This window comes from Aspergillus luchuensis, chromosome 5 (genome assembly GCF_016861625.1).
Source record: "Aspergillus luchuensis IFO 4308 DNA, chromosome 5, nearly complete sequence".
Classification (NCBI taxonomy): domain Eukaryota; kingdom Fungi; phylum Ascomycota; class Eurotiomycetes; order Eurotiales; family Aspergillaceae; genus Aspergillus; species Aspergillus luchuensis.
This window is the reverse complement of record NC_054853.1, coordinates 274,034-288,854: the sequence shown is the minus strand read 5'-3', so window position 1 is coordinate 288,854 and position 14,821 is coordinate 274,034. Positions and strand designations below refer to the sequence as shown.

At 53.0% G+C, this 14,821-nt stretch overlaps 5 protein-coding genes across 5 annotated transcripts; 4 read left to right on the top strand and 1 right to left on the bottom strand.

The window, feature by feature from the left end:
• Positions 1 to 2,174: 2,174 nt before the first annotated feature.
• On the top strand, positions 2,175 to 4,083 carry AKAW2_50097A (ferric reductase family protein; the record flags this gene model as incomplete). The annotated part of the gene is made up of 5 exons (XM_041689876.1): positions 2,175 to 2,705; positions 2,775 to 3,474; positions 3,529 to 3,593; positions 3,645 to 3,801; positions 3,920 to 4,083. The coding sequence occupies 5 exons, from the start codon at positions 2,175 to 2,177 to the stop codon at positions 4,081 to 4,083; spliced, it is 1,617 nt and encodes a 538-aa protein (XP_041543518.1).
• A 2,015-nt stretch (positions 4,084 to 6,098) lies between these two features.
• On the top strand, positions 6,099 to 6,446 carry AKAW2_50096A (uncharacterized protein; the record flags this gene model as incomplete). Its single annotated transcript, XM_041689875.1, has 1 exon — positions 6,099 to 6,446. One exon carries the CDS (start codon positions 6,099 to 6,101, stop codon positions 6,444 to 6,446), a length of 348 nt encoding a protein of 115 aa, XP_041543517.1.
• A 1,310-nt stretch (positions 6,447 to 7,756) lies between these two features.
• On the bottom strand, positions 7,757 to 8,814 carry AKAW2_50095S (uncharacterized protein; the record flags this gene model as incomplete). Its single annotated transcript, XM_041689874.1, has 4 exons — positions 7,757 to 7,972; positions 8,023 to 8,236; positions 8,292 to 8,578; positions 8,641 to 8,814. The coding sequence occupies 4 exons, from the start codon at positions 8,812 to 8,814 to the stop codon at positions 7,757 to 7,759; spliced, it is 891 nt and encodes a 296-aa protein (XP_041543516.1).
• A 2,854-nt stretch (positions 8,815 to 11,668) lies between these two features.
• Positions 11,669 to 13,355, top strand: AKAW2_50094A (uncharacterized protein; the record flags this gene model as incomplete). Its single annotated transcript, XM_041689873.1, has 5 exons — positions 11,669 to 11,908; positions 11,969 to 12,093; positions 12,160 to 12,285; positions 12,337 to 12,420; positions 12,500 to 13,355. 5 exons carry the CDS (start codon positions 11,669 to 11,671, stop codon positions 13,353 to 13,355), a joined length of 1,431 nt encoding a protein of 476 aa, XP_041543515.1.
• A 715-nt stretch (positions 13,356 to 14,070) lies between these two features.
• AKAW2_50093A (uncharacterized protein) lies at positions 14,071 to 14,706 on the top strand (the record flags this gene model as incomplete). The annotated part of the gene is made up of 1 exon (XM_041689872.1): positions 14,071 to 14,706. One exon carries the CDS (start codon positions 14,071 to 14,073, stop codon positions 14,704 to 14,706), a length of 636 nt encoding a protein of 211 aa, XP_041543514.1.
• Positions 14,707 to 14,821: the final 115 nt, after the last annotated feature.

The window sequence follows — 14,821 nt, the reverse complement described above, 5'->3', positions numbered from 1 at the left end:
CGGGGAGGGTTCTACCCATTTTCGCTATCTCACTCGCACTGAGAACCTGCGGCTGTTTGCCTGACGTGAAGCCGCTCTAGCTGAGATGCCGGTGATGCATGCTTAAGGAGCAAACCTGGAGACACCTGGGGTGAGAGGTTTTGGCCGGGGCCTCAATATCTGGAAGACGCTCATCGAGAGTTGAGTGGACTGAAAACCGGGGCAGTGGCCTGAACAAGCAGGCCTGTCGAAGCTGCTTTACACCAGCTGCAAGGACTCGTTAAGGCTTGGCCACGGGCAGCCTTGGCTGTGTAGATATGTCTCTTGGCGGCGGACCGTCTGGCCAAGGAAGCGGTGGGCGCAGAAAACAAACACCTTTTCCAGTATCTGCTATCGCGGGAGAAGGCTTTCATCCGCAACAAGATCAAAAATGAATGGGAACAAGAATGGAAGACCTCTAAGAACGGAGGGCACCTCCGACGCGTGGATCAGGCACTGCCCGCGTGCCGCACGCGCCGACTGTACGGCTCACTTCCCCGCAACCGAGCCTACCTGCTGGCGCAACTTCGGACCGGCCACTCGTGGCTCGCCACCTATGCCAAGCAACATGGCTTCCGAGATAACGAGCAGTGCGAATGTGGAGCGATGGAAACCGTGGTCCACGTATTGATAGACTGCCCGCGGCTGAGAGCGCTACGGCAAGAATTGCGGCGGATAATCGGAGGCGGGTTTAACAACGTTTCAGATATGCTAGGAGGAGCAGGCCAAGGTAAGGAAGGTAAGTTGGAAGATGCCACGCAGAACGGTAGCGTCCTAGGGGCGGTACTGGATTTTGCAGAGGCGTCGCAGAGATTTCGAAGTCGCGCGCCACGAGGGCGGCAGAACAGAACCCCAGGCACCGGCCCACACAGGCCTTGACGAGGCTCCAAGTTCGTCAGGAAAGTAATAGTCTACAGTTAATGGATGTACATAGTGAGTAGATAGTGGTTCCCTGCATATCGCCTTAAGGCGAGGGGCCAGCGTATGAATCATCATCATCATCATCATCATCATCACTGTATTAGGCTTCCTGTTTGGAAGATTGACGGCTGAGGAGGAATGAGAGGAAGATTGATGCATTTATTCTTCTGCTTTAGATGATAGCTTGTTGGATCGTGAGCAATATGAAAACGAGACGTTTACAGTACTGCAGTGGAAAGATAGCCATTCCTACTAGATACTGCGGCATGAGCTTTTTCTGGAGCCTGCTTATCAATTGTACCGGTAATCAGTCACATTGAAAATTGTTCTGCTCATCATCTTGCTCGATGGAAATGAAATCCCATGTGTAAGCACCGGTCCTTGTTCAAAGGCTTATGGCTACTAGGAAGATGAGAAACTGAGAAGGTGTAGGGCTCGTGGCTAGCAGATCTCTTAATCCTGCGTCACTAATCTGGATCTCACGGAAGAATTCACTCGACACGAGCATCCTGCGTGCTCAGCCGGTTAGACTCGTGCTTTTGTACCCTTCTTTAAATGTCTATACCTGGACACATAACCGAACGGACTTGAAGGAGCCTTCAGCCAATGTTACTTTAGCCGATTCAACAGTTCGTACTTGTTTGCTAAGCAGTAGAGTATCTGAAGATTTGCGTACAGTAGAAAGGTCTACTGTATCCCTTGCCTACACACAGCTGATTCGAGTTCGAGCGGTGCTTCTACACCGTATAGCGGCATACGTAGCGGTCGGACACAATTCCAGTTTCAGAAAATTCAACCTTTGTCAGCATGTAGAACTAGGGCAAGATGAAAAGATGATCTCCCATAAGCCACCGTGGTAAAAAGGCCATCAAAATATAAACCTGTTCGGACAGAAGCAGAAGCTCGCTAAATACCCATTTAGTTTTTCTACAGACTATCTTCGGCACACCCCAAATTTCTGATGCCTGGGCATCGGATTGGAAGCGCGGATAGGACCCAGCGTTTTTCGTTTTTCGGATTTAACCGCATGGTTTCACGGGCAAATAAGCGGGTGTCTGTCGTTTACTTGACCGTTTCACCATCTTCAACTACAATAGGAGGGGCGCGGAGGCCAACCATCGATAATGAAAGTATGTAACATCTAGCTGCACCGGTAGCCGAAAGTCGACGCCGTGAAATGCTTATAAGTGGACATCTCCCATCTGTCAGATCCAACTTCCGCTCCGTCAGAGACAATGCCTCCAGCCCTCTCAGACCTGTATGAACAGGCCAGCCAGATCCAATCCGTTGATTGGTACGGAATATGGATTGCTATTTTTCTGGGCGTCTGGTTGACCGCCCGGCTGGCGCACCGGCTTGGTCGATGGACTGTCCAACGCCCGATCGCGGTCTCCCTTGGGCGGCGCATCGGCTATGAGTTGCCGTGGCTCGCCCAGACCATTGACATATCCACCGCATGCGAGGTCATTTTGGTCGGGGTGCTCCTGGGCGCCAACATTGTCCTCCTACTCGTCTCCGCCCATGGCTGGGCTGATGTCCAGCAACGCGCGGCGAAGCTCGCCGTCCTGAACCTATTGCCGCTCGGTACGGGCCTGACCTTTGGCCTCCCGGCCCATCTGCTTGGAATCAGCCGCTCTGCCGTTGCGTGGTTGCATCGCTGGTTTGGGCGGGTGATGGCCGCCCATTCCCTTCTTCATGGAGCCATTGCCATCGCCAGAGCGGATAACCCGATCCCCTCGATGAGGCATGACTGGGTTCCCTTGCTGGTCAGTCACCACGCCGCCCCTCCATGATGATGACTGTAACCCGAGAGCGATACCACTAACCAGGGTTAGGCAGCTGCTGCCATTTTGATGATACTCCCTGTGACCTTGCATGTGGTCGTCCGACGGCACTGTCAGGTCGTCATGAGAATCCACTACCTTCTGGCGGTTACAGCAATGGTGGCCCTGGCGTATCATACGTGGGACCAAGGGTCAGATTCCCGCTGGCAAGTGGTTGGGGCTGGGGCCCTATGGATCGTGCTGAGTTTCGTTGCCGTCTCTCATGCAGTTTTCGTCCAACAACGTTGGAGTGCGGGACGGCCCGCCGTAAGCATACGTCCCTTTCATGATCTGCTTCGCATGGACATTACAGTGTCCCCCCATTGGCACATCCGGCCGGGGCAGTACGTATACCTCTGGTTACCTCACGCAGGATTTCGCTCGTGCTTCCAACTCCAGCCCTTCTATGTCGCTTACTGGGATGATGCGCCCGGATTGCGCATCCTGTACGTTCTGACCCGACCACGAGCCTCCAGCCTCAGTACACGACTCTACCTCTGCGAATGGCTACACCAGCGTCGACAACCCGCACTGTTGCTGGGGCCATACGGCCGATCGATCGACTTTTCTCTGTTTGGGACGATCGTGTTTATCGTAGAGGATATTGGCATGTTGCGAGTGCTTCCCTATATCCGCATGCTCGTCCAGGCGAGCGAGGAGCGGCGGGTCATGGTACGCAAGCTGAAAATCGTGTGGCAGATGCAAGACTTTGGTATGGCTGTCTCTTGATGCACTGCCTGATACCGTAGTCACTCACAAATGCTAGAACACCAATGCTGGCTGGGCGATTGGATGCAGGACCTGTTGGACCGCGACCGCGGTGAATTTAAGGTATGTGACAACCCTCTATGGCCAGTCTTAATGCCGTCCTGACTGAGATAGATTCTTGAATTCCGTCTGTATTACCTTACAAAGACGACATCCGTTGACCCCGGTGACGCGTTCGGAGAGCGAATCAAACTATGTCAAGGGCCACTTATGGCCGGAGAAATCGTCCAAGGTCACCTGAGCAAGCGCCGTGGGAAGCTAGCTGTCGGTGGTAGGTTTACTTCCCACCCAATCAGTTCACCCATCAACCTACAACGGCTGTGTGATGCGGGAGCTTCTGACAGATCGTGTTGGACGTGCGCCCGATGACTAATCTTGATTCACCGTAGTGTGCGCCCGCCAGTCGGTTCGCCAACAGGTCCACGATGTCGTCCAGCCTCGGACGGGGCCGGATATCAAATTCTTTGACCTCGACCTCGGGCCAGGTCATGTCAGGGAGGCTCCTTGTCGCAACAAGTACACCGCCACCGCTCCAGCCTCGAGTGATTCTTAAAAGTGGCTTGCCTCTCGCATTCTGGAAGGTCATCGACATTGAAGTGAGTTCCAGTATGCCTATGACATGACGACTCTCTTTGCGCGCAGCCAATGCCATGTGGCAATGGCATCCATCGCTGCTTTTCGTCTTCTCCCTACAGTCCGATCCCTACGCGCTCAACACAGACCGTCACTGATTCTAAGTTATCTCGTCCATTGGTTGGTGAACGGTCCAATCGATTGCGGGCTCCACTCCCTTCCTCGGTAAGCCTTTGATGCTGGCACATATGTTGTGCCGCCGCGAACAGGTTCCCCAAGGATACCCTGTGAAGTCCTGCCAATGCTTACCATGACAGGTCGAAGAGCTACAGCCACTACAGTGCTCACATTGCGATCGCTTAACACTGCTCTGTTGCGGTAAGCTGATGCATGTGGCATTGCACGGGCAGTCCTCAGCGGTCATTAAGCAGCCTTGGATCATGCGATGGCGAATGCACAAGGGCACCCAACCGGAGCCGTGTCCGATCGCTGTCGGGATAGGCTACGCTGGAGCCTAGCGAGCATATACAAATTGTTTCTCTGTGTTGGATTGCCTCGAAGACTCCATGCATCCACTGATATTGACACAACGGCCAGAAAACCCGTTAGTTGAAGGTGCGGTCCGGTGCCGACGTCACTGCCGTCGGAACAGGCCCCCTCAATTTCGAATTCTGTCGGTTGCTGAGTCTGCCTGTGATCGTCGAGCAGGATCAGAACTTCGAGGTCTCTTGAACGCATGCAGTGATGTCGACTAGTATCAGCGTTATCCTATCGGCAAGTGGCTGACCTGGAACTTCACTGTAAGGGACAGTCGGAGATAACCATGGCTACTCTGCGCACGGCAATTTCCCAGCTGGTCTTCCATAGCCATCATTTTGCCCGGCTGTTTTCCCAGGGAATCGCTTGATTTGACCAACATTCCACCATTCTTGGCCTGCAGTCTGACCTAGGGTTACGATAGACGAGGAAGAAACCTAGAGTCTCCTCTGAGGCGGAATATTCCAGTGTGACATTTCAAAACGATATAAGGTGTAGGCGTACGCGCGCTACAGGTAATACTCCAGTACCGAGTCCATATCCTATCTCCGCTTACGGATCACGAGGATGTCTTTCGATATATCTCTACCATGCTGCCAGTCCCTATCGATTGGTCGGTAATCCAGATTGCCGGTAGTCCATAAATGCACGTTTGAATCAGTCACCATCTCTCTATTTTCCCTTCCGGGCGTGGAGTGGGCCTCGGCAACCTCAAGGCAGTGTCACAAGCAGATCTGGGAAGCTACACGTTCGTACAGATGGACCATCGATCATGCGTATTATTGCCTTCGAATCCTCATATGGCCAAGAGACGAGCGAGATCTCAATTACTCCACGCAGCTTGGGAGAATATTCTGGGGCGAATTCAATGGATGCTAGAAGGATCCCTGATTCAAAGGGTTTGTTGAATACATCTCTGGCGGGTCTTGATATGGAGAGCATACTGGCTTCCTTTTTAGCATGCGATAAGAGGTTGGAGGGCCGAATTCAGGTAGCCTGTATTGTTTTATGGATTTATTGTTTTCTTGTTCTTAAGGTATCTCTTCCTCTTCCATACGCAAAGCCATTCGTCTACCGACGGACTGAGAACCCAGATCAGAAATCCAGCCCCATTTGTTCTGGGTTGCGGTCAGGTAAAGTAGCGTGGCTGGGCCTAATTTGACCAGTCCCTAGTCGGTCACCGTTGAGTGCCACAAGGATCGGCGATGTTACACTCGACCCCTGATCTACCCATGCCTACAACCGTGGCCTCGATGTTACCTTCAACTTCGAACTTGCAATAGGTGGTTCGTTTCGCGCAGGGCTAGCGCGTGGTGTCATCTTGCTTTCAAGTCAACAAGACAGTCGACCTTTATAAAGCGCCATATGCGTCCTATGCTGGGGCCTCTCGCCTTCTCGGTAGGCACATTTCTCACAGAAAACACATTCCTCGTATGATCACATGTACCCTTCGACACCATGAAAACCCGCCTACCACGACTGAACGAACTCAGGAGAATACTCGCATCGGCTGAGAAGAAGTCGCATTCCGGTACCCGGTCGAATGCCTCACACTTCACAGAATCAGCTCCGCCAGGCGACAGGGAACCGAACGTCCAGGCCGTCTCGGGCGATGGCATATTGTCCCAAGAAAACGACACAAGCGACAAAGATGCAACGTGGGAGGTCGACAGCGTGGTCACAATCGAGCTTCCTGAGCCTCCAATCGACGTGCCTGATGTGAAGGCTCTCACATCGTTGATCTGCGAGTATGTCTGTCCTATGATGTCCCGACACCAGCTGTCATTCGCCCTCGAACGGTGCTGATCTGTTTCTTCCAGTCTCGAAACCAGAGTCCGGTAAGCTTGTTTCCGTTGCGCTATTAAGCGACATTCTACGAGCCTCGAGCTGACGGAGAGCTATAGAAAGCTGGAAGAACAATTGAAGGGTCAAAGCCAAGAAAATCACCGCCTGCACAGGAGAGTGAGCAGCATCTATGAGAGTGTCCCGACCTCTCATACCAAATCCCGTCGTTCAGCTCGGTACAAGGATATGGAATCGGAATGAATGTCGGCGGGCGAAGGAGAAGGGAACGGAACGTTTCTCATGCCAGGCTGGGAGGGGACCAGTGGGACAAGGTCTGAGTTACGTCGCCTAGAACTACTGTCTTTCACCAAGCTTGTCCGGCCGGATCTAAGATCTGCTCGAATCTAGAGTATATAACTATCTTCAATTAAGAGTGAATGTTTGTGCTGGCCGTATGTAGAGCGAGGGCAACCTAGACTGTCGATCCCAAGATAAAGAAATTAGTTTGTCTAAACAAACTAGCTACATCTGATTGCCGGTGACGCTCGTGGTTGAACGAATCAGCCGCGCACAGATGATTAATGTGACCCGCGGTTCGGTGAAGTGGATCTCCATCATGTCCACGAAACGAAGACGCGAGGATGTGTCACCAACGTGTGTCGCACCGCTCCCCCTGCTGGTGCTATCCCTAGCATTTGAGCCCATCGAAGCTCTACCGTGAGTTCAATCATTTAGAAGATGATCGGCGCATCCTGGTGTGACGTGGGAGGCAGATCACGTCTGGTGCCGCCTCGCGACGCCCACGTTCGATGGCAACGTCACCATGGCGACGACGTCGTAGGCATTCTATATTTTCAAGCCTTTTTTCGTTTTTCTTTTTTCCCGTTTGGGCCAAAGAGTGCATTGCGAGTGTTCCCTTTATCTTCCCCGATACCACAAAGCCTGCAGTGGTTAACAATGTGGACTCCTGACCCCTCGGACTAGCTACTCAGCAAGCGATCGATTTGGCGCTAGTTATTCAATCTGGCGGAGGCAAACAGCCAGGCAGACGTATGACCAATTGGCCATGACGCCAAGTAACGTGATCACGCGTTTGCACACAGCCCCACACTGTGCTTTCCCGTATTTCTCCAAACTAGTTGCACATGGTCACATCATATACATTCTCACAAAAGGAAAGCCTCCCAACTGCCTGCTGGAGGGCCTAACATATCTATCATGAGAGAAAAAAAGAACCCTCCTTCCAATGCGTAGCGGATGTACCCAGCGGATCCAGCATGTAAATCAGGTTGTGCCGTGCCCGTTGGTGCCGGCACACGATACTGCAGGCTTTACACCATGTCCGGTGGCCGACATACTGGCTCGGGGCGTTTGATAGACGCCTCGGGTACACAGTCCACAAGCCGGTTTGTGCTCCGACCGCGAGTGTGCGTGGCCTCCTGCGGTGGCACACCGTCCGGGTGATAGTGATCGCGCAGTCGATCTAGGGCGCTCCGGAAATCATCCAAGATGATGGTGTCGCTCAGGCACTTGAAAACGAACGCCAACTACAGCAGGGTCAGTGCTGATCTTCCTCGCGTCAGTGGCGGCCGTTTACCTTCCAGAACGGCTCCATCCCCGGGGGGTAGCCTAGGCGATTCTCGACCCGGATCGCACACATGTCCACCACCGCAAACACGACGGAAATCACCATGAACAGGAGCATGACGCCAAAACGTGGGCTAATGCGGATCAGCTGCACCAGCGAACACCCATAGCCCCGCTGGATGATGTACAGGAGAAAGCAGGTGGTGAAGATCCACCAAGGGTCCCTAAATTCGGATCAGCAGCGCCGGGCGTGGAAAGAATTGCGCTCGAACACCGCACCGGAAAAGCGGCTCGAGTGGCCGAGTGGTGGTATACAAGGCCTGGCCCCGGTTGAAAAAGGCAAAATTGGCATAGATCTCGACGACCCAGTACGGCTGGGCCGCCAGCAGGGTGATCAAATAGAGCCGCGTGCCCCAGGGTGGGAAAAAGCCGCGAATCTTCATCCATGCAATCACGTTATGGAGGGAATGCGAAATTGTGAGACCCACGGCCGTGACCGAGAGATACCAGCCATACGCAGGCGCATGGAGAAAGATGAACGTTCCGTGCCCGAGGGCCAGGGCGAGCTAAGCGTCCACGTCAGCAGGGGATAGTGCCCCATTCGCCGCAACAAGGCAGCACAACTTACCTCTGCCACGATGAGTTTGTGCAGGAGCACCCCTTTTTTCATGTTGGCTGCGGTGATGGCAATCATGACAATAAGGGAGCCCACCAGGAATCCTTGTCCCCACGCCTCCACGACAAGGATGTCCGGGTCTGTAGGACGCTGGCCAGCACTTGGCATCATATCATCGCTCTCCATTCGACTGTGTCGACGTGGAATGGGAAAGACCCTCCATGAGTGATGGGGTATCTTTATATTATCGGGTGAGATTGGGTAATGTTCGCCGCTCGGCATGGTCAACTGCCGTGGGCGACGGAGAGTAGGAGGGAGGTCGATCGACTGTGACTGTGACCGGCCAGAGATCTAGGGGGGGCCAGCCAGAACCTCTTGCTGTTCTGACACTGTTCTTAGGAGTAATGGTAGCCTTCGGAGGTCCAGCCGCGCCTCAAGTGTGGACTTCTTTGCCACTTCGGATGAACAGTCGGAATACCGTATACCGGAGAGTACCATCCGGCCTTAACCATTCATGGAATAAGCCGAGACTGTAGGATTCCGGAAAATCCATTCTTACCTACTATACGTCTGGCTGCAGGAACCAAGGCCGACGGAGGAATAGACTTTCCGTCTATTTACTTTAGCGTCATATGAGATAAAGAAAGGGAGGAAGGGCACAGCGACCACGGAGATGGCCCCATTGAAGGGATGCCACTTGTACGAAGCGGGTTTCCTTACCTTACGGCCCAGAAACGTTAGTAAGTGAGATCCTCTGGTCAACGATTCAAACAACGAACGGGGTTAGCCCGAAGAAGTACTTCCCGACATCCGCACGGTTCACATCAACGGTCCGTAATCCGCAAGATTGCCAGGACGGTTACAAGTCCAAATATCTAGCCCACGGTGGTGCTACCGTTTCACAGGCTTCAACTCAATATATATTGGGTGGAAGTATGTACTCCCACGATTGCTAAGCTGTACCTCGACCATTTCCATTTTTCCTTCCCCAGTCTTTTCAAGTATGTTTCACTCTACCACTCCGAACCACATTCTGCACCTACTGATGCAGAAGACTACGCTAACGGGCGTTGTGCCTCCGGCTGAGATGAAAGGTTGATCCCCTCACACAACGATGATCTGGGGGAACTGACATACTTAGCTGCAGGCTCGAGGCCACCGCTCAGAAAAATGAAAACTTACCCTCGTTCGTGTGTAACCAGAGCACGATTTTACCGAGCCCTTGAGAAGGCGCAACATGAATCTCAGAGGCTCGAGCAGGCATTGTGGTCACAGAACCATGCAGGGTCGATGTGGGTTCTGCCGCAGACACTTCAAGAACTCTACAACTTACGACAGCTATGTCGACTTCAATCCAACTCCCTGGCCCGAGCTAGACAATTGGTCGAGAGTGAGCGGAATATACCCCTGAGAGAGCCGATGGAAAATATAGAGGCAGCCAAATGTGACCGGTGTGGAACAAAGGCATCAGAAATGGTCCTTGCTCTATGTTTCCATCGCTTATGTCGGGATTGTGATGGAGCTGGAATACCAGGCGCTTCCGACGATATGTTTCAAACCTGCAAGATCTGCTCTCTCTATGGTTTCCAGCAGCCCCGGAGGACTTGATGTATTAGCTACTGCTGTTGAGGCCGCTGCGTTGACCGGAAGTGATATTGCCCTACGGAAAGCGATGCTTACGAGCGTGAAAGCAAACAAGAAGCGGTGAATGTGGGAAGATCAATAACGGAGGATCATTAAGGTACTATGTTGTAGAAAGTACAGAATTGTGTTCTTGTAGTCTAGAATTCGATGCTGCTTTTCATTCCATATGATTTAATTTCTTTCAACCATAATAAGGGTCATTCACGTTAGCGAGAGAGGAGATGCAGAAGATGGGGGATTGCCATAGGTAACAATACTGGGATCTACATTGTTTAGGAACAGAACAAGTCGGCAATAATCGGATCTGACATTGCGAGGGGTTTCAATTGAGGGCTGGGAAATCTATTCGAATATTCAGTAGTCTCCCCGTTATGCTTTGCTACCGACTCACCAGAAAGCTTTCGTGTTGCTGCTGTACGATTGTCTATCGCTGAACAGCCCCCGGGCGTTGCAACTTGGACAAGTGCATCAAATCCTATTAGAGGGGGGGAACAAAACAAGGAGCGGGAGATTCGTGTCCTAAATGTATGTAACGTTCCCGGATGATCTCCCTGGACAGCCGCATGAAAATCTGTCGGTGCCCTGGTGGGGTCCATACAAGTGGCAATCTTACTTGGCTAGCAGAGGAATAGGGGATGCTCGATGAGAGTGGACTTTCATTGCTGGACAACTGACCGTGGAGAACCGACGGCGGACAATCAGCAGCATCTGGCGGTAGGAAACAACCGTCAGGACCGGCCGCTTGCGAGAACGGGTGGAACCTACCATGCGAACACACTGCGATGGAGGTCGCCAAGAACCATTGTTGAAAGCACAAAGCTGCCGCTCTGTGGGCCGCTGCTACTGTAGCATGGTAGTTCAAAGCACTAACATAGAGAAAATGGGGCCGCATGTGAGTTGGGCGCCGGCCCCGCTGTAGGCTGGAGAGCCGTCCTGTCCATAAAAGATGTAACCTCGAAATCTCGAGCAGTTGAAAAGACTGGCTAGCCCGGTGCCAATGTCACTGACGTCTCTCCCCTACAGAAGCAGGGCCGATGACATTGAGCGACAGTGTTGGCCACAATCAGAGTCCCTCGTTAGATCTGTCTATCATTGTATTGATACCTTTTGCATCATTTTTCTCCCCACGACAGCAGAATCATGGGGTCCGAACTGGGGGTCACTGCCGCATCCACGCCCCAGCCAGCCTATACTCCGGTCAGTATATGGTGGACCTGCTGGGCGGGCACCTGGACGGTTATTGTTGCGTCTGGCGTGGCCTATCTCATCGCCCATCGCAACACGCCTCCCCTCCTGCTGCGGGGCCTCGGGCTGTCGCTGTCCGCCGTTGTTATGCTTCATGTTTATTGGGCTTCAGTGCAATTCGGAACCATGATTGGTACCATCATGCCCGGAGATGCCGAGTACTGGATCATGGGCACCTATCTATCTACCGTGTGGCATTGCCCTGTTCCACGCGTCGAACAGTCGCTTCTACCACGTGGCAAAGCTTCAGAAAGGCTATATCATTCGTAGTAGTGGCGGGAATGATTTATCCTCCACCTCGAGGGGCAAGCTCGGTGCCGTAGACCGGTTCCGTCGCCTTGCATACACTACCAAGATCCTCGTACTTGTTACGGTGGCGTCGCTCGTTCAGGTAAAACGGCCACCGCCTACTCCTATTGACAATCATATCGGTGTCTAATTGAATCATTAGGTGTTTCTCACGGTCTTGATGTGGCTCATCTCTCGCAAATGGCATCGTACTCGGGGGATTCCAGGCACCGAGGTCCATGGAACCGAGATGCAGCAAAAGTCGGAAATGGGCCGGGGCTGGGAGTGGTAAGAACGCTTCCAACATACGCCCGGCGCATGTACGACGAGAGCTGCGCGCTAACCGATATGCAGGTGGCCTGGCGTGTTGGGACAGTTCTTCTGGTCCTGGATTGTGGGCCCCGTCGTCCTCTGGAAATCCCGTCACATCCACGACACCCACGGCTGGCGAGTCCAGACGATAGGCTGCGTCATCGCCAAGTGAGTCAATCGGTCCGATGAGGTCTGTCGCACGACTGATCCGTCATCTAGTCTCCCGGCGACGCCGATGTGGCTCATCGCCCTTTATGTTCCCGCCATGGAGCCGGTCAATCAGTACTGGCTACCGCCCCAGTGGTAGGTGCTCCGAGCTGCCACCAACAGGAAAATAGAAATGAACAAGAAAGAACCGAGAAAACGGAGCTGACACCTGCAGGATCTGCCTCTCTATCTGGGTGATGGAGGTTTTTGCTGTTCTCCTGCCGTGCCGGGAGGTGATACGCCATCACGCTATCCGACAAGGGGCCTTCGATTCGATCGCACGGTGGGAACCAAATACTAATCCCATTGCCGACGGCACCATGGCCCGCAGGTCAGCCTCCATTCTCGTTGAGTTCACAGGGTTTGGCCGAGAATCATGGAGTAGAACTCTTGGCTCCAGCTCCAGCTCTCGGGATAGCATATTCACCAAGCGTGCGCTTGAATGTGTCTTGGCGCGCAATCCTGCCCCGCTGCAGGATTTCTCCGCCCATCGCGACTTTTCCGGAGAGAATATAGCTTTCCTGACCCGAGTGGCAGAATGGAAGAGCTCGCTGCCCCATGCGGTCTGGGATAGCAGGATTTTAGACTATGGAGATCTTACCGACTTGATTCGGGAGCAGTTTCACCGCGCGCTGTGTATTTACACGACGTTCATCAGTAATCGCCATGCGCAGGTTCCGATCAACATCTCTTCGCAGGACCGGAAGGAGCTGAAGAACGTCTTTGAGAGCCCTGCTGGGCTTCTCTTCGGAGACGGGCGCCCGGCCAATCCCGCCGTTCCGTTCGATTCGCCAGGCTATGGTCCCACGCCCTCAGCGTCTCCGATCGCCTCCACAAAGGCCGAGTCCGGTTCGCTATTCGCCGACAATTGCCAGGTGCAATACTGGGGCGAGATTCCCCAGACATTCAATGCGACGGTCTTTGACCGAGCCGAGGAGAGCATCAAGGATCTCGTCCTCACCAACACGTGGCCTAAGTTTGTTCGAAGTTGCGGCATCGCAGCTGAGGTTGATTTGCTGGCGGAAAGCTAAAGTCCTGCGTGCTGGTTTGGGAACGAGGTCGCCAGCGATGGACGACTGGATTGGATGGCATCTGTCTGGGATGTTGATAAAATTCTATAGATTAATATGGCGGAGCAACTCATCAGATCACATATCCTGTCGGACCGTAGCACTGTCTTGTTACTATAGAGGAGTCGAGCAGTAGTGTCGAAGACCATCCGGTCAGAAGCCCAGCCATACGGTATGGTATGGACAACATCCCCCAGCGGGCAAATGGTCGACCGACTTTTGCCTCACGACCATGTTAAACATACGAGCATGGTCATGGAAATACCGTCGTGAGGGTGGGCAAAGCTGCGTGATTGACCTACGTGCTCCATTTCTTGCCGGTCAGGTACGAAACCATCCGGCGAAAGCTGGGACCCTGCTGGGCGACCGAGGGTTCCTACAACCCAAGAGCTGTCATCTAGGCTATGGCACCCCATTCTTGGATCGTGGCTCATCCATATTTTCTGGGAAGAGAACAAAAAAAAATTGCTGGGATTTTTGCCCACCACCCTCAATAATGTCAGGTGGGTAGGTCAACAAAGTGGAACAATATGTATCTGAGCAGTGTACGAGATGACCCTGTCCGCCATTCATCAGCTGTCCAAAATTGTCATTCCTTATCCAGAGCGTCTTTCCATATCTGTCTTCCATCCATCCGTATCTTCAGAAACCGGCTGACAACCTTTATACCTGCGAGATGGATGATGAGGTTAAAAACCTACCGACGAGTCTGCCGTTTCCCGCTCAACACCGCATTCTACGGGTACTGCAACAGCGCTTGGAGCGCTCTGCGTTCGAGTCTATCCAGAAATGGCACCCCGAGCTTGGCCAGGCTAACGGATGGAATTGTGCCGAGAATGTGGAATTGCACATGGCGTTCAGAGCGCTGGACCGAAAGCGTCGTACCCATTCCGCATCTGCGTTGTTGAAAATTCCAAAGAAGGGGGTTAATCGGTTGCGAGTCGACATTGCGGGTATCCGTCATGCAGCCGTGCACCGTCAGCTACAGGATCACCGTCGTCTTTTACAACAGCTTCACTCGGCCCGAGAGTTTGCAACCGTATGGCTGGGCGATCCGCAGTGTGGGAGGGAGATTGAGCAGTGCCAAGTGCGGATCAACCGTCTTTTCAGCAGATGGATGGCACGCACCCACCATCTCCAAGGCAATCTGGCTGTGCGCATGGGACGCAACAGGATACCTGAAGACCGACATTACCAATTCCTCCTGCGCGAGGCGACGCGGAGGCTCTTGGAGAAAACCAATCACGATTGTGTTGAGCAAGTGGACTACATCCTACAATTGAGCTTTCCGTCCTTGTATACAAAGAAGTGAGCAGCGCATGCATGACATGGGAAATGGGCATATCAGCTTGGATACAAAGAAGACAGTTGCGAGAACACAAGCTTTGAAAGTTTTGGATAAACCATAGGTTGTGTTACTCCTACTC